The sequence below is a fragment of the Mustela nigripes genome, chromosome 4 (assembly GCF_022355385.1).
Source record: "Mustela nigripes isolate SB6536 chromosome 4, MUSNIG.SB6536, whole genome shotgun sequence".
In the NCBI taxonomy this organism is placed as follows: domain Eukaryota; kingdom Metazoa; phylum Chordata; class Mammalia; order Carnivora; family Mustelidae; genus Mustela; species Mustela nigripes.
In genome coordinates, this window is record NC_081560.1 from 183,225,472 (window position 1) to 183,250,906 (window position 25,435).

Consider the following 25,435-nt stretch of genomic DNA (forward strand, 5'->3'; position numbering starts at 1 on the left):
GTGAGGGGGCTGACAGGGATGCTGCCTACTTCCCTCTCCTCCTCCCCTTCCCATGGGCACTGCAGTGGCTCAGGGCCTGAGGACCTCTGGCCGGGGGTGCTTGGGCCCATTTCCCAGCGATCTAAATGTCCCAAGTCTCCCTTTCCATCCTTCTGGAACCTCTGGCCACGTTTGAGCTCCCAAAGCCTAGCTCTGACTTCCCGTCCGAAACCTTTCCTGGCTGACACTGGCTGACCAGACACGGAGATCCTTCTGGCCACCTTTGGGCTTTGGCCTCAGTTTCCTATCTGGCACCTCTCTGTCCCTTCCTTTTTCCTCTCCTGTCACACAAATGATTCTGATTATCATCACCCAGACCACCGTCCTCACTTGTCACTCCCCCCTCTCCACGGGGCTCACTCTGATCCCCCCCCTCCTCTCCTTCCCAGACCTGCCACCGACTGATGTGGGAAAGGAAGCCAGCCCTTAGGGGAGCTGCCACAGCCCTGCCGTCTCTGCTGGGCCCTTCATGGACGTGATGACCCTCACCTTGAGGATGAGCGCCCTCATGGCTAGTGGCGGGCCTCTGAATCCTCAGATGTGAAGCTGGGACAGCGCGCACGGGCTCAAACACTGACTCCACCTTCTCTGGAACCCATGTGAGAAAAGAAGACAGTAGAGCCCAGGGCTTGGTACCCCGCAGGGCCCTAACTCTGTTTACCTTGTCACAGATGTCCGGTGAGCTGTGGCCCAGACAGAGGCTGGTTTTCCTGGAAACACAGGCTCGATGCTGGGGAAAACAAATCAGGCAAGTGTGTGTGGGGGGGGGACCCTGCATCTCCAGGGAGGAGCATCCAACAGGTGGGCCGAGCCAGATTTTCTGGCAGCTGTGCAGATGGGTGGAGGGGACAGCTTATAGATGTCAGACAGTGAATGACAAATATGCAGAGGCGAGTGTGGGAGGAGCAGGAGACGGATAGAGATAGAGGCAGAAGGTGTGGCTGTGGGTGAGTGGGACATGGGGCCAGGCCCAGGGGTCCGGACAGAGATAGTAGGACAGGGCAGAGCCAGACAGAATCCCATGGCAGTAGGAGCCCACTGTCTGCGCCACAGCAGGGCCAGGTGGAAAGGGCCCGGGATGCTGTGATTTCCAGCCACTGAGACTGGTTTCGGGCCGGGTTGCTCAGTCCCGGCCATACATGAGGATGAGTCCAGGGCCTTCAAGCTTCAACTGCCTACTTGAACCCAGACCAGTTAGATCGGGATCCCTGCAGGTGGGCCTGACTGTGGTGATTTAAAATCTCCAGGGAGTTCCCAGGCAGCCAACATTGAGAACCACTGGTGGAGGCGTCCTTTGGTCCCTCTGAAGAGGCCAGCTGGGGCCCTGCTCCTGAGAGGGTGCGGAGGAAGGCCAAGGTCGCTGCTGTCCCCGAGGGAGGACTCTGGAGGCAGGCTTGCCCTCCCTGAGTGCCCAGGCACTTTCCCTCTGGAAACCTACTCAGTGTCATTCTACAGAGACCATCTTAAAGCGGCACTTCCCACAGGGACCTCGTTTGACCAGCGCCATAGCCGCAGCCTATCCTCTCAGAGAAAGCATGGCGTGGAGAGACGCTACTTCAGCCTCTCTTGCCCAGGGAGGTCTTCAAACACAGAGTGAAATGCAATCCCCCGACAGCTGCGCTGGTCAGGCGCTATCACTGTCGCCTGGCAGGGATGGGCACCGAGGCTCGGACAGGTAAGAGAGCTCAGAGTCCAAGACGGGGTGGGGGCAGGCCAGGGGGGCTGCGGAGGCCAGCCCCAGACTCCAAGTGCCGGGTTTCCCTCCCTCCTGTGTCCCCAGAGTCCCAGTAGCCCAGGGACACGGGACTCACAGAGAGTTTGTCCTTCCGGCTGCACCTGACAAGGCTGTCTGCAGCTGGGTGGGGTGTGGGACCCAGGATCCTTAAGGAAATTGGTAGCAAATGAGAGCCTCTCTGATGCTCGTGAGGTCCACACCCATCCACAGTGACCTCTCCCTGTGCCGGGGTGACCGCGCCTCAGACCTGCTCAGAGCCCACTCACTAACCCTCAGCTCCTCCTCGGCAGAATGCGGACACCCCAGCCCTCTGCCCCAGGAGCCAGGAGAACAGCAAGACAATGTCACCTGTCCCGAGTTGTCTGAGTTGTCTCCTTCCCCTTCCTCGGGGACAGAGCCTGCCCTCCAGCCCCTCCCACGGGCGCAGCCTCTCGGGGCTCACACTCCTGCCATTCCACCTGTGAAAGCCAGAGGGTGACACAGCTGTGCCTTAAGGCCTTTTGCTTCTAGGGACCTTGTTACTTTGTTCTCTTCAGAAGCCAGTGCTGGACCACTACAGGAATCGCTTCGTATTTTTTGCTCTAATAAAGAACCCCAGAAAAGGGCTGCCTCTGCCTCCTCTCCCTACCTGTAAGAAAACAGAATCCTGTCTGGATCTCGAACAACAGAGGGGTGGGTATGTTCTATTTTGCCCTGATTCCCATGGTAGCCTAAGGAGGCTAACCAGCAACCCCCAGATTCTGCACCCCAGTCCTGCCCCTGGCTTAAGGGCCCTCAGAATGACCAGCACAGGGTTCTGCCCCAAACAGAGGCTCCTTTCCGGACAGGTTTGATCAGGGCAGCTTCCAGTGGGTGCCACCCAGGGACAGCCTCAGCTCATAGTTGCTCCAGGGGACCATGGGTTGGACCCGAGTTTCCTCTTGATTACTGCGTTTGGCTGGGACATATGGTACCCGTGTGTGTGCACACGACCGCTGCCTTGCTGCCCGCCAGGCGGAGAGAGGAAGTCCGCCCGGGGCAGCTGGCTGCGGTGGGGTGATGCATTCTCAGAAATCTTGCAAACCTGCAATTAATCAGAGCCATTAGGAAAGATTAAATGGTAGGAACTTAATACGTTAGTACTTAGTAATTAAATAAATTGCATCCAAAACAAAGGTACTTACACTCAAATTCATCCTTTTAAAATTATTCAACTCCATTCTGCTGTTATCTTTCCCTGAGGGGCTTTCTAGGATTGTATCTGGTGGAAACTGTATGTCCGGGGAGAGGCGACAAGTCCCTTCCCGGCCCTGTGTTCAGTGATGCTGAGCTGATCCGGGAGACTGGCCAGAGTGGGAGGTCTGACATCACGGGTGTCAGGCTATGTTTCACGACTATGCTCATTGCCGGATAGTAAATATTTCCCAACCCATCATGCGCACATTCACCAGGAAAGGGACTCCGGGAGCTTGGAAACCCCTCTAGCAGTCTCCTCTGTGCTAAGATTCCTCCAACAGCATGACATCTTGGGAGAAGCACCTGCACTTCCGAAAGTTTGGCATCTGAAGCTACTGGGTGAGGAGCGCCCTCAGAGCTTGCAGGGGCTCTGATGAAAGCAGGGCCCACGTGAAGCCCAAGTGAGGCCAGGTGGGCACCTGAGATGGGGAAGGGGCCCAAGTGCTGATTGGGACAGGTCAGGGACAGTGAGGCAGGAGCTGGGGTTTGTGGCACAGCAGACAGAGAGGCACACAGAAAATGTCGCCATGCCTGAGCCTAGCTCCCCAGGCCCTCTCCCGTCCCTCTTTGTCAAGGGGAAAATTGGAAGCCTCCCAGCCCCAGCTCTGGCCTAAGGTTACTTGCAGTGACATTTCCATTTCTCTGGGACCCTACCTTTGAGTGTAGCCAGGAAACTGTACCTTCCATGCTCTGAAATGAGGACCAACATGCTTGCCAATTCACAGACAAATATTTGTACCACGGAATGTTCCAGAAGTGGAAGCTCCAAGAGTGAATGAAGGAGTGCTGTGTGGACATGATTTCTGAATTATGATGTTTCAGTGAAAGCCATGATCATATAACCAACACTCACCCAAAGGAGCTGAAACCTTCTGTTGACACCAAAACCTGCACATAGATGGTATAGTAGCTATATTCATGATGGCCAAAACTCAGAAGGAACCAAGATGTCCTGGGCAGGTGAATGGATAAACAGACCGTGCTCCGTCAAGACAATGGGATATTATTCAACGCTCAAAGGAATGAGCTATCGAGCCATGACAAGAAATGTGGAGGAAACCTCAGTGCACATTGCTAAGTAAAAGAGGCCAATTGGAAAAGGTTACAGATTACATGATCCCAACTATGGGATTTTCCAGTAAGGGTAAAATGATGGAGACCGTAAAGATCAGTGGTTGCTAGGGGCTGGGGAGGAGGGATGAATGGACAGAGCACAGATGATATTTAGGGCAAGGAAAATACTCTGTATGACATTCTAATGATGGATATATGTCATCATACTTTTGTCCAAACCCATAGAATGTACGCCACCCAGAATGAAGGCTAATGTAAACCATGGACTCCAGCTGATTATGTGTTTCAGGGTAGATTCAACATTTAGGACACATGGACCTTTCTGATGAGTCATGGTGATCCCAGGGGTAAACTGTTGCTCATGCAGCAGGGGGTAAGCCTAAAACTACATTAAGAAAATACGCTTAAGAAAACACAAGTAATGCCAAAGATTTCCTTAAAAATACCTTTTTCATCCATGCATCAATTCTTTTGATTCAATAAATATTTCTTGAGCACCTTAACAAAATGGAATTAGTTAGCAAAAGTTTTCTGCTCCAAAAGTTCCAGATAGTTTTACAAGGAAATATCACAGTGTTCCATCATCTTTATTGTACTGGAAACATCTTAAAGGAAACGAAAAGGCTATCTAAATGATTTTACAAATATAGAACAATCTGATATAATTCTAATCTCATGTGACTAAAGGACAAGAACAGTACAGGGGAGGAAACTTAAGGCAATCTAGTTTATGACTATAGATGGGAACAGAGGATAAAATAAAATCAAATAGAGAATTTCCAGAAATTGAATTCAGTAGTGTACAAAACCTTCTTAAAAACTAAGGATTTATCCTAAGGATGCAAAGATATTTCGAATCAGAACATCTACTGATGTCATTTCTCACATTAACAGGATTAAGAACTAAAATTCAGGGGTGCCTGGCTGGCTCAGTCAGTTAAGCATCTGCCTTCGGCTTTGATCATGGTCTCAGGGTCCTGGGATCGAGTCCCGCATGGGGCTCTCTGCTCAGCAGGGAGCCTGCTTCCTCCTCCCTCTCTCTCTGCCTGCTTCTCTGCCAACTTGTGATCTCTCTCCGTCAAATAAATAAATAAATGAATAAAATCTTTTTTTAAAAAAGAACTAAAATTCATATTGACACTTGAATGGGTTAGGAAGAAAAGTCAACAATGCTCAATAGCTTGGAATGATGACAAAGAAAAAATCCTGTTACAAATTAGTCATTGAAAGGAACAATCTGAATGACAGAAAGTGCAACTACAAAAAACCTCCTTCAAATGTCGAATTAGCGGTGAAACTTTGGACGCAATTCCATTACAATCAAGAGTGGTTGGAATGTCCGGCATGACCTTGACCCAATCTTATATTGGAGGCTGTCGTCACCGAGGCTTTCTTCCTCCACAAGAAAAAGACAAAGGGGTTTGAAAAATTGACAAAGAAGAATGGAAACTGTTCTTATTTTCAGCCAATATGGTAAACATGGAAAATCTAAGATCATCTACATCAAACTAGAGACAAACAGAAAAGGAGATAAACAGAAAGAGCCAGACTCTTAACTGGAGAGAAAAAGCGGTGGTTCCCAGAGCGGGTGGGGGACATAGATACCGGGGATTCAGAGTATACTGAACATGACAAGTGTTGAGACATGTATAGAACTGTTGTGTCATAATGTTAAAAAATCATAGGAATATTTAGATTAAGGTTGGGGGGGGTCCACATGTGAAAAGAAATACTGCTTCCGGTATAATAATAAATTAGCATATCAGACTTCTATGGAATGAAGAGTTGAAAGATGTAAAAGAAAATGTGATGAAATGGGAGACATAAATGTTAATGCCTCAACAGCTTTGATCCTAAAAACATGCCCACATCTTTCCAAGAAATCTGCTGACTTAATACCTTCCAAACAAAATCAAATTTCCTAGTGTTTGACAAGATAATGCAAAGCTCATATAGAAGGACAAAGGGTCAAGAACAGCCAAGACAATTTTGAGAAGGAACAGAAATCACACAACAGAAGAGGAAAATGGCCCTGCTGCTCATAAGGAGAGCTCTACAGCATGGTCCTTAGCCTACCAAGCTATTGCACAAGGAGAGGCAGCTAGACCGGTAGCAGAAGGACAACTGGAAGTCCACGTAGAGCTGATGAAATCAGTATCTTCCCTTCTGCCGTCCACAAATAATCGGTGACAATATAACTGTTCGTTAACAAGATTGTGGATAAGTGAATTTTAGATGGTTTGTGTAATGAAATATTTTACAGCGTTCAAATGAAGGACCGAGAGCTTTTTCTATCAACCTGGGTAATTATCAAAAAGTATGTAATATTGAGAACAGAAACATTTTTAGGGTAAAACCATGACCTAAACTTTCAAAGCAGTGACGGAGTGTTCCTCAGTGTGCATGGATGCATCCGTACTAGTACTCCGATGGTATTGTGGTCCTCTGTGGCAATAGAACAATGGAATTCGAGCCGCAGACAGCCGTAGGCAGTCATGGATTTGATCCGAGGCACAATGTTCTTGAAAGTCCAGTCAGTAGAGCTGGATAGTATTTAAGCCGTTAAGGGCGATTTTATGTAAACTTTCCAGATGGGTGTTTCCCAGCCGTTACATTTTGACCTACATCCCAGATTATTCTTGATAGTCAGTGGGCTGGAGTTTCACACAGCTTTGCCTGGGTTTTGGAGATTTTGGTGAAGCCCCAGATTGTTGGGACGCCTGCGTACACACCTTAGGGCCTCCGAGGAGCTGAGGGGATGGCCAGGGAAGCTGGCTTTGTAAAAACTTGCCCAAGTTGCCTGGGTCTCCACACATGAGGAGCTGGGCCCGGTTGGCTCAGCGTGGGGTCTCGAACAGAAAACAGCCTGGTCTTCTCTTTGCAAGACCCCCTGAAGGATGAGAGCTTGGCTTTCCAGCTCCAGGGACCTACAGGGATGGTGATGTTTTCAGATGCATGTGACACACATGCCAGCTGCAACTGCCTTGCACAACAAGGACTGGTGTTGACACCTTTAACTGGAAGTGAGCAGGGAGGTCTCAGGGCTGAGGTTCCCCCAGGGGCTCAGGGCTGGCATCCCTGCCCTGCCCTGCTCTGCTCTGCCTGCTGGTGGGTTGGCCTCCCTCTCGGCATGGCCCCGCGGGGACAGCAGCCGGCTCCCTCCTTCTGTGGTCACACTTTCCCTTCACCTCACTATCCCATTGGGGGTCCCAGGCTCATCCCTACGCTGGTCACTCAGGAGCCAGGCCATCTCCTGGTGACAACCACCTTCCCTACCACTGAGGCCAGAATTCAGAGCTGGGGCTATGCTCAGCTTCTCTCCGGGCCCATGGGACACATAGGGCAGGGATTGGAATCTGGATAAAACTGTGGCACCCTGTTGACAAACACGGAGTCTCTGCAGGGGCCGGACTTCCAGAGGACCCACCAGACCCTGCCGCTCAATAAAAGCCAGGACTTCGGGAAGGGGATGACCTGACTGTGGGACATTATCGCAGGCAGTAGTTGGAAGCTCTGGCTGGTGGAAGGCACTGAGGCCAGGGGTTTGTGCACAAGGTGGAGAAATCCTACAGTGTCGTGCAGAAGGAGGGAAAGATCTTTGGGGGAGGGGCAGCGCCCCAGGAAGAGCAGGGAAGGGGAGAAAACTGGTTTGTTGGGGCCACTGGGGAACTAGGCGTAACATTTGGAGACAAAGCTCCAGAGACATGTAGCTGAAATGTTTTTAAGTAACTTAAATATCTCCGACAGAGGACAGTGTGACTGAAGGTCCCTTAGACTTGGATTCCCAAGTGCACCCTGGAAAAGGAACTGGGCCTTCTTTTTTGCTCCCAGGCCGGCAAACCAAGCTCGGCTGCTGCGGGGGGAGGACAGCAGGCCTGACCCAGGGACCCTGGGCTGGGCTGGAAGATGAAGGGCGAGCCTCTCGCCGGTGTCGTCCTGTTTGCTCCCTCTGGGCATTTACCCGACGCGGGAGCTGCATGGTGCACCCCACAGACCGGGCACAGGGAGCGTGTGAGCGCGGGGTACTCGTGAGGGGTATTTGGGAAGGAGTAAGACAGGAGAGTCCGGTGCGGAGGAGAACCTCAGGGAGCTACGGCATTTCACACCGGCCAGAGCCCGGGCCCGACCCTCCGAAGGAGAACTGGCCCCGTGTCTTTTCCAACTTGGCTTCCTCCATCTTTCCTCTGCTGGGAGCGCTTGAGCCCCGCTGGATCGCAGCGGTTTCCAGCTGTTCCGTGGGAGGTACGATGCTCTTCCCACTGTGAAGCCACGAGGGCTCTCTGAAAAGCAGATCCGGGCTGGAAGGACAGGGAGCTTCTGCTTTCCGGAAGAAAAGGGATGCAGTCGTAACAGCAATAGAAAAATGGCCCGAAAATAGGGACGGATTTCCCACCAGAGCTGCAGGTGGCCTGGACACCCAGGGAGATGCCGATCCCACTGGACACTGGAGAAATGCACACGTTTAAAAATTGGCTCTTAGTTCTCCCATATGTCACCAGCAAGACTTGTTGAGAGATTGGGGGAAATCTGGACTTGTTCCTGTTTCTGGAAAAGGGACACTCATGTTGTCTGGGTTGGTGTGTAAATCACTAATGCTCCTTGTTGGACAGTTCGGCCACCATGGCCTCTTCGGGACAAATGACGGCCATTGTGTGGATACACCCTGGTGTTATAGACCCTGGTGTTATAGACCCTGGTGTTATAGACCCTGGTGTTCTTCTCCATCCTTGGGGGCATGGGTATGGGGTTGTTGCTACTTTTGGCTCACAGTACTGCTGCCATGAACATTCACCAGCCACTTCCGGTGGGGATGCGTGTTTTTGTTTCCTGGAATGTACACTTCGTGGCGGTGTTGGGCCACGTGGTCCCTCTTGTGTGACCTCCTGAGAAGCTGCCAGACTTTCTGCCATAGGGGCGGTGCTGCGTGTCTGCAGCGGCGACACTGCCCCAGACTAACCATGGGTGTCTCTGTACTGGGAAGATCTACTAAATACTGACCTGTGCACACCTGTCATTCGTGAGGTCACACTCCCCCAGAGGCTGGTCTGCCCCACACCGACTCCACCAGTGTGGACTCACACCCGGAGCTGCCACAGGGCTATTCGGGTGCCTCTGCTCCAAGTGACCCACAGAGGGCTCTCGGTGACAATGGATAGTGAGGAGGTCCATCCTCTTCTGGTTCTGCCACTGTCAGCCTCTGACCTTGGGCAAGTCTCCTGGTATCTCATGGCCTCTGGTCCTCACCTGTCCAGGCCAGCTGGCCTGCCTCCCTGGCAGGGAACTGAGGCTCATGCGAGTGAACAGAGTGGGGGGAGCTCCGAGTTAACCCCAGGCAGGAGACGGCTTTCCAAACAGGAGGCGGCGTTGGCCTGTGGCCAGCCTGGCTGTCTCATCCAGGACCACAGAGGGAGGCGACTCTGCCCATCACGTCTCAGTCTAGGTGAGAAAGACAGTGCACCTGGCTGAGGAAGACTCGGGGTGGTAGACAGGTGCCCACACTTACCCCTAGAACCTTTAGGGTTTTGAAGGGGTGGGGGGTGGGGGGTTGGGGGAGCCAGGTGGTGGGTATCATGGAGGGCACGTAGGGCATGGAGCACTGGGTGTGGTGCATAAACAAGGAATTCTGTTTTGCTGAAAAGAAATTAATAAAAATAAATAAATAAATAAAATATAAAAATAAAAGATAATCCACAGATTCCAGATGTTAGAAGAAATAAATAACTAAATGTTTATAAAAGAAATAAAAGAAGTGCTCCTGGGGTGCTACTGGCCTCGCAGCAGAGGGAGGGCAGGGGATCAGATTTCAGGAGCCCCGTCTATATAACCGCAGGCCTTCGGAGCCACCCCCACCCCAGGCTGCTGCCAGGCCTGCTGAGATGAGGCTTTTCATACCCCGCCCCCACCTTGGGTCTTGCTGCTCAGTGCAGGTAACCAGGCCCAGCAGCCCCTTTCTCCTGGGGCTCTCTCCGCTCTCCTGCTCAGCTGACAGCCTTTGGGCCCTCTGCTTCCTGCCACCGTAGAAACCCCGTGGGTGACAGTCTGCCAGACACTCTCCTCCAACAAAACGCCAGCCCTCGGCCTCGGCTAGAGGAGGAGGAGAGTAGCAGAAATGACCGTGACCCCGGCTTGATGCCATCCTGCTTTTTGCACAATTCTGGGCTCTTCTGTCCCTCTTTTGACGCGTGTGTGCGGGCCCCTTGTCACTTCCTATCTGAAGCAAACTGGCCATGGGGTCTTTTGGGGGCTCACCCCGGACTTGGCAGCAGTGAATCAGACCTGGCTTGGGCTGATGGTATTCTCGGACATGTGATAGCGGGCGGGTGCTGGAGGGAGGGATCCTGGCTTGACCTGAGTCAGGGTGGGCATCCGTCAGGGAATCAGGGGCCCCTGGAGAGGCCCAAGTCTGTGGGTGTGTCTGCATCTGCCCCGAACAGGTGGGCATGGCAGCAACAGCTCCTTCACGAATCAAAAGCAGAAAACAGCAGGTGCCAGCCAGGGCCCAAAGCCCCGAGGAGGCAGAGTCACCAACCCTACAAAGGCCTGGCTGTGGGGCTGCACTCAATGCCCAGAGAGACTTGCCCTGATCCTGGGTGCCAGGAGGAGAAGAGGGGCATCCATTTCACAGGAAACCACTGTATCTCCCTGGTTCTCTCTGTCTCCCTGTCTCTCCCCTGCCTGTCCCCTTTCTCTGCAGCTCCTCCTTCCATACTCTGCCTGCCCCTTCTGCTCTCTCTTGCCCTCGCCCAGCCCCTCCCAGCCTGGGCTAGGTCTCCCTCTGCTCCCTTGCTCCTAGTCCATATCACCCAAAGGGCTGCCCCTGCCATGAAGCTCTCTTTTCTGCTCTCCTGCCAAGATTTCTGCAGATATCAGTCTGCACCTCTGCCTGCCCTCTTCTGCCTAAAGGTTATTGGTCCATAGGCCTGTCTCCATCCTCACAGAGATAACTAGTAAGGTTCCTGCCCTTCAGCACAGGGCCTTCAAGTGCAGATCATGAGAAACCAAAGAATCTGGCTGGAGGGGCTAATCTGATACACGTGGCCTTTTTGTCTCCCTGGGGTTAGCCGCACACAAAAAGGCAGCTCCCAGGAAAAGAGGCAGGTGTCCAGGCTTGAAGGTAGGAACTCCACAGTGCTGCTGTGAGACCTTGCCTGAGTGGCCCAACCCGTCTGATCCTCAGCTGTAGGGGAGTCACACTCAGCAGGGCTGTCCTGAAAAGAGACGGAGCCATGCAGGGCTTTTCTGAGTAAAGCTTCTATCAGTAGAAGGCAGCTCCTCCTGGAAACACGGAGCTACTCTGATGATGAGTCATCTTAGAGCCAGAGGTGTTAATGGATTAAGTATGTTTGAGGAGTAGGGGAGAAACTTATTTTCTCTACCCTCTTAGGTTCTCTGGCTTGGCCCAAGATTCCACCCGACCTGAGGCTTTAGTGGGAGAGAAGCATAGACATTTTTCTTAAATCTTTGAGCCTGTCCATGAGGGCCTTCCCACACAGATGAAGACCCTAGGCAGTGGCCAGAGCAGCATGTTCATGCACTTTGGACCTAAAAAGTCACCTGCGTCAAGCAAGGACCAGATAAAGATGTGGGTAGGGGCTGGAGATTAGTGGTCCTGGGTCCATGTTGTCTAGGGAACAGTGTAAGAGCTGAGTTCAGTCAGGTGTACACAGACCTGAATCTTTGGCCACCACAAGTGGTGAGGAGCAGGTGCCTCTGGCCCTGGGACAGGGAGGCCACCATCCTCCTGAAAAAGTCCATGGATGCTCTTTAAGTAGAAGAGTGTGGATCAGAGCCCTTCCTGCCTCGGCTGTTTCTCGTGCACCTTCAGCTCAGATCTGTCAATAGGCCAAAGTGGCAATGTTAGGTTGGCGTGTCCTGAATTGCAGCAAGGGGGACCATGTTGCAAGGCCAAGACCTACAAATCTAGAGCAGAGAAGCTCATGGAAGATGTGGTCCAGTCCAGAGATGTCACTCAAAATGACAGGGAGGTTTTGGGGTTCTGAACTTGAGGCTTGCTTTCTGGAAAACCATGACTTAGATCTTTCCCAGGTTGAGTGAGTGGACACCCCAGAGGTCATGTGTACCTCCTGAAACAGGGCCCCCACTGACCATGCAGCACTAGAACCCAGGAGGGACAGCTGGAGATGGACTCACAGTGTCCCATGTGTGAGAGACTCTAGAGCATTGTGGTGATAACCAGTGTAGCAAGGACAGCACTAAAATGGAGTTTAGGAAGTGTGGTGAATGTCATACAAGGCCGACAGAGACAGGTACCTTTGTGGAGTGCTTGGCTATGCTGGGCCCTGAGCCGTGTCATGCATGGACTGTCCTCCAGACCCTTTTAGGCAGTTCTTGTTGACATCCCCATTTTTTTAAAGATGAGTGGACTGAGGCTGATGGAGAGTAAGCATGTTGCCCAACGCCATCAAGTCTTATTCCCACAGGACTATCACCCAGGCTGTGCTGGGCCCCCCATGTCACATCGTGATGACAAGCCTCAGAGCAGGCCATCCATAGGAGGCCAAGTGATTGTGATAATCGTCTCCTGGATCCAAGCACTTAACCCAGTCTCCTGATACAGGGCACCTTCCATCAATCAAATGGTTCAGTTCTGCCAAGTAAAAAATATTATTCATTTGGTTTACTCCAACATCAAAGTGATCATTGGTTTCATTAAAGGATTTACAGGAAATAGTCAGGTCACACTAGGATGGCCAACTGTTGTTCTTTGTCCAGGACTGAGGGGCTCCTGGGAGAAGGGGCTTTCAGCCGGAAGCCAGAATCTCGTGGATTTTTTTTTCTTCTTCAGATTTTTTTTCTATTTAAAACAGAACAAGACAGAGAGGGACAGAGCTGGAGAGAGAGAGAGAGAGAGAGAGAGAGAGAGAACAAGAGTGGGGGGAGGGGGAGAAGGAGAAGGAGAATTTAGATTTCCCTGTGAGCAGGGAGCCTGTCGCAGAACTGGGTCCCAGGACCCCGAGATCATGTCCTGAGCCGAAGACTGATGCTTAACTTACTGAGCTACTCAGGAGCCCCAGACTTTCATGGATTGACCAGCAGAGGTGGTCGCCCTCCTCAGAACCCACTTCTCTGCTGTGGCCACAGTGGGAACACTCACTGGAGTGGAGTGGAATTGCCAGTCAGGCAGAAATCTTTAGAATGGGCTCCTGGTTGACTGCTAATGCCTGCCCTTCTTTCTGCCCTTGCCTGGGTGGGACCAGGCTTGCCCCAGGGATGAGGAGGTGACAGTCTCCCCTCTCTGGGCTCAGCGCCATCCCTTGGCCCCTGGCTCCTCTTTCCAAGGGCCACATTTCCCATTCTTGACCCTTGACTCTCAGTACCTTCAGTTTCCATCTGTTTCTCTGTTTTGGTGTCTTTCAGCCACACTGCGTTCAGCTGCCAGGCCAGAAGGTAAGTGCAGATGGCGTGTTTTTCCCCTTTCTCTCCTCACACAGACATGGACTGGTGTGGAGTCCTAATGACACTGCTGGACTCCTGGTGTCAGGAACACTTTCTTGTCCAGAAGCCCTGGCATGGCTGAACTTGCTAGTCGGCTTCAATCTTCTCCATCCCTCACTTCCCCCTCCCCTGCCCTGTCAGGCTCCTTCCATGGTCCCTGTCCCCAGACACTGCATGTGCCTCCCAGTGCAGGGAGCCTGCTGGGCCGTCCCTCTGCACAGACTCACCAGGCTCCTGACGGGGCGGCCTGTCCTCTGAGCACCTGTCAGAGGAGAGTGGAACCTCTTCCAGAGGCCTGGAGTCTGGAGGGCTCCCGCACCTTCCATGTCAGAAATGAAGACGTGGTTGGCAGGGAAGGACTGGAGCAGGCGGGGTGTGGCCCAGAGGGAAGAAGCATTTCCTACTGATGAAGGCTACTTGTTGAAGGACTCATTTTCTAGTGATTTCCAGGTCCTGGTACTCGCAGAGCAGATTACCAACATGAACAGCTTTGATCCTAACACCCCAGGGGAAGGTGTCATTTTTCTTTTCACTCACAGATTTGGAGACCGAGGCACCCGGGCAAGGCCCTGTAACCCCTGTCTGCAGGGCTTCACAATGAGCAAGTTCCCATGTACCTGAGAGGTGGGCTGTCTCTCTGTGGGGAAGGATAGCTCCCAGTGAGTGCCATCCCAGGTCTACACCAGGAAGAGGGGTTCCGGGGGGCATGAATGCTGTGTTTGGGCAGCCTGTCTGCTCTCCAGTCTGGCCGTGCTGTTGATGGTGAAGACAGCTTTGATGAAGACATGTATAATGTTATCTTTACAGGAATCCAAAACAAATCTTAGTCATGGACCCTGGTTCTTGACAAGTTCTGAAAGAGTAACAAAAAGCCACCTTGTTTGGGGGTCATCCACTTGGGTCAAGCCTGTTGGGCTGTGGTTGGGCTGATCCTTGAGGTCAACAGCATGGCTGGGTCTAGTCCCTCATGGGCCTGATGCTGCCTCTGGGGACCCAGGTTCTTCTTCTCTGCTGTAGATTAAGTTGAATGTCTTGACACCTTCACAAACATCTCCGGCAAGATCTCCAACCTTTTCTGGCGGGACACTTCCCGTTTGTGGTTCATTGAATTGCCAATGGGTTAGAGTTTCTCTGGAAATTCCTGTCCAGGCTGTGAGATTCCTTTGCTGATGCTGATGCTGATGCAGTTTCACGGGGAGTCATCTGTCTTGTGTTCTTCCAGTTCGCCCTGCACCGTGGGCCACACATCTGACGCGTGTTCTGGCTGCATTCTCGATCCCGGCTGAAGACCCTCCTATGGCCTCTGCCTTCAGGTGAAGTTTGCTGTCCTGGCATGATTTTCACCTGTCCCCCGATCACTGTGCTGCTGTCCCTCTTCCCTTCTACCCACTGCTGCCCTCGGCCCCCTATTTGGTTGGAGACACACACACTGAGTTTGGGCACGACAGACCATGCCTTTGCTCACACAACCCCCTCTGCCTGGATGCACCTTCCAGTCCTTCCAGACTCTTGTGCCCGCTGCATGGGGTCCTCACCTCGTATGATGCTGCTGCTTGGTGGTTGAGACAGATGCTGCAATCTGTGTTACTAAGGGCCCCGCCCTTCGTGACCTGCCGTGAGGTTGGGACTCCCACTAGGTTATACATGTGTCCTGTGGGATGAAGTGTAACTTAGCAAATGGCTGCCTCAAAATTGGGATTTCGCCCACCTGCCTGAACCACGTCCCAGGGGTGAAGGAGGAAGGCGTTTCTCTAAGGGGCAGAGGGATACGTTATTTTAAAATTTCCCCCTTATTGTTCTTTCGTATTTTTATTTTATATTATTTAATTTAATTTATTTATAAAGAATTTTTTATTTAATTGAGAGAAGAGTGAGAAAGCAGAAGTGGGTGGAGGGGGCAGATGGAGAGGAACAAGCAGACTCCGTACTGCGCAGGAAGCCTGACTCGGGGCTCAGTCCCAGGGCCCGGGTTCATGGTCTGAGCTGAAGGGAGATGCTTAACTGACTGAGCCACCCAGGTGCCCTGTCCTTTCATCCTTTTAAATATTGATTTTTGGATCTGACTTTCCTGCCTCCAAGGAAGGATGCAGGCGGACCAAGATAAACTAGCTAAGAGGTCGAGTATGCCTTCTTGTCTTATTATAAACAAGAGACACTCTGGCCTTTCTCCTGCATGAGGTAGGCTGGTGGTCTCGTGAGGATTGTGGGTGGGAAATCAGATCCTGAAGAGAAGAAGATGGAGGTGGGAGAACTGAGCAGGAGTAAAAGCAGGAGTCTGAGTTGCCTCATGGGAGACAGAGGTGGATGCCCTTCACCTCTGCTTCTCATGGAGGTCAGCTTGTGGCGCTTAGGTCTCCCTGCCAAAGAGTCAAAGCTAGAAATTAGGATCTTTTCCTGGTTTCCATGAGTCTCCAAACTCATGTCTGGGGCCCTTGGCCTGATACAGTGGGCATCAGTGAGGGAAACACACCACAATGTTGGCTGTATTTTGACGCTTCTGGGGCCCCAAGGACTAGTGCTTCCCAAATTTCTATGTTGGCATCCTGATCACAAGTAGGTCTGCTAAGTGATTTGGAAGTCACCGGCCGCTCAGGTGGCAGAGAAATTCTTTTGTAGAACTGGGAGGGTCATGGGGGTCTGTCCTCAGTTCAGAAGAATGAATGACATCCCTTCCCTCGTCCCCATCAGGAATGGCACCTCTGGTGAGCAAAGCTCATGTTGGGGTCTCATCCCTGCTGAGTCTGCTTGCGGGAGGGCCAGCGACCCCAAGAGCTGATGTGTGCCTTTCCTTCCATCCAACAGCCCCACCGGTTATTTGGAGTCTTTGTCCGTAACTGATGAAATTCCAGGAAATTTAAATTATGAGGCCATGTGTGAAGCTTTAAATTTCCATTTTTGATCTTTAGCCAACATTATAATGATAATATATGTTAAAGAAACTCTCTTTGGGGGTTCTCCCTTTGATATATATTATGAAGGTGACCCAAATGGTAAGTAGACGTGGATAAGGAATGCGCTGATGTTTCTTCCCCAAACCAGGCTTGGCTATGTGTCACGGTGGGCATGAGGATGCTGTGGACTGTTGAAACAAGGGTGAGCCCAAGGCTACTGGATCATCACTGGCTGAGAAGGAAGCAATGGGAGCCAAGAACATGCACGGATTCTATCCCAGCATGTCTGCATGCCTGGGTCTTGGGAAGACACTATCAGGGATCTCGCAAAATGTACCTATCATCTTGATGACAGCAGATATCTGTCAGAACATGATTTTCCTTCTTACTGGTCTTCTTTGTATTTTCTAGTGTATTTATTTGAAATCTGTAGTGAGCATACTGTATACTCTACAAGCTATATATTATATTATATTCCCCTTATACAACTGTGTGCATACAATAGAACCCATATAGCCTAAAACAAATCAGACACTTGCCCTCCAGATTCTCAGTTTCTTCTAATCAACGGTTACCCGAACTGTTTCCCCCCACACGAATCAGAAGGAAACGCCTGGAAATTGACTTTACTTAATCGAGGTAAACTACTCTCCTCTCCTCAGGTCCCTTGTGCCCAAGACCTCCAGGCTTAGGAATCTTGGGAAAGGAGAGCAACCTTCCTTGAAGCGCCTTCTGGAATCAGCTAACCCAAGGAGACACATGCTGCTCACCGGCCGCAGCATGCCTGCTCACCCCCTCCCCCACCTCTGATTCTTCTAGCCTTTGTCCTCCTCCCTGTCAAGGAAAATTCCTTTCTCCTGACCTTCGAGGTACTTGCAGATCTTGTGCTCACAACATTCTCCTGGGTGCTGTAATTGTTTTGGTTAAAATCTCTCTTTGCTGAAGACTAGATTTGTTTTTTTATTTGAAAATTCTCATTAGGCAGTGATGAATCAGGCATCACTGAGAGTGATGGAGACCTTTTCTGAAAGGTCTTTAAAACAAGATGGAATTCCATTTGTCTGAGGCCTGTCTTGGGCAGGAGAGCTGCCTACTTGCTGTGTCTCTCATGCACCAGGAGAAGACCTACAGGCCCATCACACACAAGTATTGTCCAGGACTTCTGCTGAACTCTCTGGCAAAGTGGTTGATAATAAAGAGTATTTTGGTGAGGGTGTGTTGAAATTCTTCTGTTTGCCACAAGCCAACAAAAAAATACCCTGCAGAAGGGTATGGGTCTCTACCAAAAGCACTGAAAAGAGGTGAACAAAAAGTCCACGTTGCCTGTGGGATCATCAGACTTGGGTTATTGATGTTGCATTTTATATGACGAGCAGCACATTGGGAGGATCACCAAGGATGTGGTCCCCAGGAATGTCCTCGCTCCCATGGGACTGCAGCTTCCCTGAAGCATGCAGCATTCTTCTCTTGTTTGGAGAGCCTGGGGACCCTTCCATCAGGGCCATCTGATCCTGGGGAACAACTCCTACATCTGGACCATCCTGAGACAGCCAACTGGGAAACACACTGGGATGGCCTTCCTTCAATGGGTGCTTGAGACATGGGTTTTCTGTGCTGATTTTGTTGTAGATTCTGGAAAGGAGCCCATCTGGGCCTCTTCCAATTCTCTCCTGCCATCCAGCAGGGACATCGAAACACAAACACTCCATTCTCACTCCCTGCTGAAAACCCTTCAGTGGCTCCCTGACATCTGGATAAAGTGATCCCACCTTAGCATAGTTTACAAAATTCTCCATGATCTGAGGGTTCCTTCCTTCTACAAGCTTCTCCCCTCAGGCTGCCCCACACTGGGCTGAGTTTTATGGACAAACCAGACCATTTAGCAGCGCCATGCCTCCATCACCATCTCCATGACCTCAGCCCCAAGGCGTTCACACTTTCTTCCAGCTAAAGGTGTCAACACCGGTCCTTGTTGTGCAAGGCTGTTAGAGCTGGCGTGTGTGTCACATGCCGCTGAAAACACCCACAGCCCTGCAGGTCCCCGGAGCCAGAATGCCAAGCTCTCATCCTTCAGAGAGTCTCGCCAAAAGACCAGGCTGTTTTCTGTTCGAGCCTCCAAGCTGACCAGACCTGCCCCAGCTCCTCACTTTTGGAGACCCAGGCAGCCTGGGCAAGTTTTTACAAAGCCAGCTTCCCCAGTCATCCCCTCAGCTTCTCAGAGGCTTCTCAGAGGTGTATGTGCTTATTTGCTCCACACAGCAACACATGTAAAATTTGTCTAAACATGAGCCTTGCTGGCATTTCTCTGAGGTTTATATCAAGTCGTCAAGCTGAAGTTTTCACGTCTTCAGGAAAAGAGCAGTTTTAGTTCTGAATGATTCCAAGTCAGAAGGATAAGGGAATAATTGGGAACCGTGTACAGGGAGCTAACAAAACCTGGTATCAAATGAACAAGACTAGAATCTCCCACCCATTGAGTTGTGCTGGAGTTTTCCATTAAAATATAATATTTCCCTCTATAGTTACCCCACTTTCTCTCAGAGATCATCAAAATGTGGTTTGCAAAATAAGTCTAGTCTCATTAAACGTGGCCTGATTATTTACATAAGTGCAGCAAGAAAAATAGTGACCATATAGTGACCATTTCTTAATCTGCTTTGCTGGAATGTCTCATGAGGAACCTCAGATTCGATTTTTAAAGCAGGGAACTGACCTCCAGACTTTGGGTCTGGGCAGCCTTCTTGAGGAGCGCTCTCTCCCCCATCTGGGCTAAGGGCTGGTATCAGCTCCCGGGACTCTGTGGGAGATGGATTCCAGTCAGGGTCCCCACCATACCGGCTGCCCTGCGTTCATCCCTTTGTAGTGTGGTTTTGCAACTCTTCCCATCCAGAGATGAAGTCCATGGGGCCACCCTTGCCTCTGGACCAGCCGCGTGTCCTGCATTGGCTGATGGTGCCAGTTCTGAGTCTTGCCTCCAAGGGCCATGCACACAGCCACTTACCCCCCCCCCCAGGTCCCATGGGGGCTGTGAGCAAGCCTCGGCCAGCTTGCTGCACCAAGGAACCCTGCAGCCGGTCCCTCCCATGGACCCCGCTGATGCTTGTCCACACCCGGGAGAGTCACCTAACTGACCTGCAGGGAACAGACTGAACCCCACCAAAATTGCTGAGCCCCGGAATTACAAGTTGAATTAACGAGTGTTGTTTTAAGCCGAGACCTAGAAGGGTGATGTGTCTCACCGGCAGGGGGAAGAGACACAAGTCCCGTGGTGCTGGGTGCAAAGGAGGGGTCTGCATCCTGGAAAGTCCCGGGCTCTGGATGAGGGTGGCAGCCGAGAGCCAAGAACCAAGGGATGCCTGACACCAGGAAGCCTCTGCCTGTAGGTCTCCCCTGGAGGGGCCCCGGGGAGCCAGGGTCTGGGGCAGAGCCATGGGAGTCATAAGGACCAGGACACTCGGCCACCTTGGGCATAAGGAGGACTTTAATACTGATAGAGGATTTGTGCTTTTACTCCTTCCAGATGCTCTCTCCCCCCAGGAAGCTGGTCTTGGTGGCCTCAGTGTGGAGGGCTCCCCGTGAAATGAAATCCTGATTCATCAGCATGAGATCACCAGGGAAGTCTGCTACGTGGAGAAGATTCCGGTTGGTTAAGCCAGTGATGGACCGCTCCGCTTTCCTGGTGGGGAAGAATGGTTTCCGGTCGCTTGGGTGGTGTGAGAAACCCTTTTTTGGCTCTTCTGACTTGAAAATAACGCTCATGTTTATTTCTTGTCTTTTGGTGGCTGTGTTCTCTGCGTCGCCTCTCTCCTCTTGCTTGGCGCTGCAGCAGAAATCAGCGTCCTCGTCCTCGTCATCCCTCATCTTGTCCTTGGCCTTTGGGGTCATGCCCCCTCCAGACAGAAAGCCAGAGCCCCGAAACCTCTCGATGTAGGGCAAGAGCTGACGGTTTCTGAGGGCTCGAGCAAGCTGCATCCGTTCTACGTGTTTGATGATGGTGAGTTTCTCGCGCTGCGGCATTCCTAACTCCTCTGGGGGCACGATCACCTTTGCCGTCCATATTTTTTCTAGGCGCCTACAGGTGGCACAAGGAGGTGTGTACTGGGTTCTATACTCCATCGCCCGCTTATAGTCCGAAGACAGTGACTGGAGCTCCTTGAGCATTTTCCATTCTTCCTCTTGCTTGTGAGTCAGCAGTCTCTTGGCCGCGATGGTGTGAACACCACCCAGACGCTGACGATGTGAAGGGGACGGTTAAAGTCTCAACGGGACAGGAGCAGGGGGCACCCACAGGAGGAATTGCCTCGAGGCACCTACCCCACCTCCCGTGGCTGAGTGTCTGAGCCCCTGTGCGCTGGGAAACTGGGAGGAGCTGTAGGGTCAGATAGGCCGGGTTCCGATCCTGTGTCTCCTCCTCTGCAGTGAGTTGGAAAGAATGGTGCCCACTTAGGGCAATGGCGAGGCCTTACATATGAAAGCGGCTCCTGCAAGGGAAGGGCCGCAGAGATGGCAGCCCCTGTCCCTGGTCAGCACTCAGTTATATTCCTGATCAGGACTTTGAATCAGGGGAGGATTGGCTCTGCAAGCATGGGAGCCTTGAGCGGACGCAGCCAACTCAAGGCCACTGGGAGACTTGTGTCTCCATGTCTGGTAGGGTTTGAACCTCCGACTCCATCCCCGCCCCCACCCCTCCACCCCCCATCTACTGTCCAGCTTCAGGGAGGGCCTCTCTGTGAATAACCCCTAGGACACTTACTAGGATCTCTTTCTCCAAGGGGGAGTATTTCCCAAGGGCAATGCGTGGATCTGATTTGTAGAATTTGGTCCATATCCTGAAAGGCAGAGAGGCAGGTAAAGTAGGACTCCAGGAAGGGGCGTCCTGCCTTTAGTTTTGGGGTGGAAAACCTCAGGGCGACTCTGCATGCGTCAGGCTAGGACCACTGTGCTGGGGTGGGCTCCTTCCTTTGGCTCGTTTGGGGGTGGGCAGTGGGGACGTGGGGGGAGGAAAGAAAGGACCAGAAGCACAGGCTACACTCACTCCAATGGCGAAGCAGAGCAGAGACCCGGTTGGCAGCACAGGGAGTCTTTATCCCGAAAGGAGTCGTTCATGGTGCATATTCTGACCGGCGTTCCGTTCTTACTCCACGTGCCCTCAGCAGCCTTCCTTTCTCGGGTCCTCTGCTTTCCCGCCTTCTGACAGCCGCTCTCCCATTCCCTGATCATACTGTCGCGCTAGGCTAGGATGGGAGGTGTCAGAGCCTGCAGTTGCCTTCTAGGACAGCGTAATGGGAGCCCAAGGGACAGTCACAAACTTCTCTTGCATCATAACTGACCTCCTTGGGGGCTATTGTGAGGTCTGAGTTTAGGCATCACATGATGCCCCGGGGTGAAACCGACAAGCCTTACCACGTTCCTGCAGTGCCCGAGTCCAGGGGAACAGAGTGGGCAGAGCACGTGGCTGAGGGGACGATCTGACCATGTGACTGCCACGAACAAGCCCCAGAGACGCTCAGTCCCTTCAGGATGAAGGCTCAGTCTCTCTGGGCTTCGCTTGCCTCTCCGATCTTAATTCCTCATGCTCCATCCAAGTCAGCTATCCACGGCTCTTGGATATCCATGACTCTCGGCTGATGTTCATGCTGCCCCCAGGTGTCAGGTACCTCTCCTCCTTTTGACAACTTGCTTGTTGCTCAGGGCCCAGCTCACCTGTGCCTCCCCTGAAGATTTCTTTGCAGAATAAATTAGCCCTTTGTCTGTGTTAGTCCTGGTATCATCACGTCCTCTGTCACAAACTGACTTTGCTATCTAATAGGTCCGTCTCTCCTCTGCTCAAAGGGAAGTACCAGCAGCCTCTTATTCTTGGATGGCTGTGGTCTAGCACCGGGCTTCTCATAGAGCCGATTTTCGGCCTGCTGACTCAATAAGCAATCATCCTGGGCCTCCGGCCAAAGGTGGGGACCAAGAGTGTCCCTGGTGCAAATGGACGTTGGCACAACCCTTACAAAAAGTAATGTGACAACAGATACCGAACATTGCAAATGCATTTACACTGAAAAATAAAAAAAGAAAAGAAAAGAAAAATAAATAAATAAATAAATACACGCCCCCAAATGCATTTATCCTTAACCCAGTAATTCTGTGTATAAAGTAAAATATGCACAAGGTCAGTCAACACAGCCTGTTTGGGATGACAAACCTAATGACAAACCCAAAGGTCCATGAACAGAGTTGGTTAGAGAGTTACGGCCAACCATACGGCTATGCCCCAGTAATCAAGGTCAAGGAAGGAAGGTCTTTATTTGTACAGAAATATGGTTAAATATGGTTCCTGACTAAATGTGCAAAGGAAGGTGCAAAAGAATATAAGTTGTAGACTAACTTTTAGAGTGGGAAAGGAACAAATAAGTATATATATTTGTATTTGCATAAAGAAAATCTAGAATAATGCACACCAAAAAATAAAATAAAATAAAAATGGTTACCGGAGGTGGGTACCTCGCAGATAAGGAAGTGGTGGGAATGAGCCTTTTGTTGTACACATTATTCTGACTTGAAATTAGAACTATGTTGAGTGTCTCACCCACTGAAATAATTGAAAAGGAGACAGCAGCTCACAGAAGAAGACTTCCATGTTCTGACAAGTGTGGACCCTAAAATTTGCCTTTGACCCCACTAGGAAATTCAGAGTGGGGATGTTTAGGAAGTGGTCCAGTGCTCATATCCGTGTGAGCCATCGAAAACACAACAGGGCTCCTCCCACGCACATGGGCAAGTTCAGTCACCTGAACAGCTCCAAACCCAGGAATCTGCCAACAGCACCTCTTAGCGGTGAAGAAAATCCTCCTGCTCTGTGTTCAGTGACAAAGCTGTCGGCTCCACACTAGCTGCTAACGGAGAGTGGCCTCGCAGGAGCTGCACAACGGCGGACACGTTACATGCGCTCAGACGTGTGTGAAACAGCCGGTGCACGATCTATGTCGCAATATTCTATACCAATGCAAAGCAAGTCTTTGACAAATTTCTAATAATGTATGTGTGATGTCATGTGATCTTTAACAGCAGCAGGATACACAACTATTTATACAGAGGATGATCCGGATGCTGTCGATACACAAATATGTTAGAAGGAAACAGACAAGCAGGAAATACATGGAAACATTGGCCCCTGTTACTCTGGGAGGCTGATTGGGAATCCTCCTGGTCCAGCCGTGTGCCAGCAGCCTGGTCACCTCCAGATGCTTAGGGGAAAGATCTAAGGTCCCATCCCAAAATGTACGGACAGGAAAGGGTGCCGTGGTCAGGACCCAGCTTCTCCAGACATCAGGGAAAGAGGGTGAGAAAGGGGACACCCTGCTGCGCTGCCTGGGAGGCTTTCACCGTGGCAACAGGTCTTCACCCCCTGGGGAAACCGATGCTTCCTGCACTGAGCCACTAACCTGCTTGGAGCTCACATCCATCTCTCTCTCTCTCTCTCTCTCATTTGCATCCCCAAGCTTTTTTTGTTTTGTTTTGTTTTTAGGTATTTCTCTGGGATCATTTTTACATCAAATTTTATTCCTGATTGTTACTTGGTTTGGGGCTCATCTTCATTCACAGTCATCTACCTCATGAGCTGGCTCGTTTTCCACGCTTCCTTTTCAACTGCCTGTCATCTGGGTTTCACCTTCATGTTTACATTTACCTGCAATTCTGGGGGTTTTCCTTTCATGTTCGTGTTATGTCTCTGCCTTGTAGCCTTTACCTTTTGTATGCATTTCATCTGTTTTTACCTACTGTAGCGGTCAGGGTTGTTCAGAGAGACAGAGAAGAGATTTTAAGGAAGTGGCTCACATGATCGTGAGACTAGAAGACCGGCAGGCTGGAGACCCAGGGAAGAGCCCTGTTGCAAGTCAGGCCTGCTGCCAGGATTTCTTCTAGTTTGGGGTACATCAGTCTTTCTTTTGTTCAGGGCTTCAGCTGATTGGGTGAGGCCCACCCATGGTATGAAGGGCAGTTTGCTTTATCCAAAGTCCACTGATTTAAATGTTAATCTTATCCAAAAACATCTTCACAGAACCATCCAGAGTCATTCATCAGACCATGGCCCAGTCAAGCTGACCCATAAAATTAACCATCAAACCTATTTATATTTACTAGGTTTTTAAAGATTAGTTTAAATGTTGTGGGTTTTTTTTTTTTTTGTTTTGTTTTGTTTTGTTTTGTAGTCTTTTAACAGCAGGGGTTTTGGGGGTTTTTTTGTTTTGTTTTTTGATTTTTGTTTTTTTGTTGTTATCCCACTTTGGAACTTTATAGTAATGGATTCATATAGCATGTGTTTCCTGGGTCTGCTTTTCTCCCTGAACATTATGTTTTTCAGACTTACTGATATGCTTGACTTTGGCTCATTTTCACTGTTTATGTTATGATTATGATTATGATTATGTTATGGTTGCTTAATCCATCTTCTGCTGCTTCCGAGTTGGGAACATTCTTGTACATCTCTCCTTGAGTTATGTGTGTGCTTTTCCGTGGGTGCAGGTCTAGGAGTGGAGGCCCTGGGCTCTAGGGTATGTGTATCTTCGATTTCCTACAAAATTCTCAGCTCTAGTCCAAGGTTTCTACCAGTTCACAATCCCACCAGTAATTCCCCCTTGTCAACACTGGTGGGTATGTTGTGGTAACTCACACTTGCTTTAATTTGCATTTTTCTGGGTAACATGAGACCAAATGCTTTTTTTGTTGGCCATTGAGATGACCCTTTGTGAAAGGTCTGTTCTAGTCTTTTGTGCATTTTTTCTAGTAAGCTTTTGTTTTCTTGTTGATTTAAAGATTTTAGTTATTTATTTGAGGGAGAGACAGAGAGAGAGAGAGAGAGAGAGAATAGAGTGGGATGAGGGGTAGAGGGAGAAGCAGACTCCCCGCTGAGCAGGGAGCCCAGTGCAGGGGCTCAATCCAGGGACCCCAGGATCGTGACCTGAGCCAAAGGCAGATGCCCAATGGACTGCACCACCCAGGCACCCGGTCCTTATGTATTCTTTTTTTTTTTTTT

At 50.8% G+C, this 25,435-nt stretch overlaps 2 protein-coding genes across 2 annotated transcripts in view; one reads left to right on the plus strand and one right to left on the minus strand.

Annotated features, from left to right (window-relative positions):
• Positions 1-25,435, plus strand: part of LOC132016487 (deleted in malignant brain tumors 1 protein-like) — a 218,964-nt gene that overhangs the window by 55,726 nt on the left and 137,803 nt on the right. The gene's annotated exons all lie outside the window — the stretch shown is intronic.
• C4H10orf120 (chromosome 4 C10orf120 homolog) lies at positions 19,918-21,630 on the minus strand. Its single transcript, XM_059395968.1, has 3 exons — positions 21,446-21,630; positions 21,164-21,239; positions 19,918-20,640 (listed from the first exon to the last, which is right to left on the minus strand). The coding sequence occupies exons 1-3, from the start codon at positions 21,628-21,630 to the stop codon at positions 19,918-19,920; spliced, it is 984 nt and encodes a 327-aa protein (XP_059251951.1).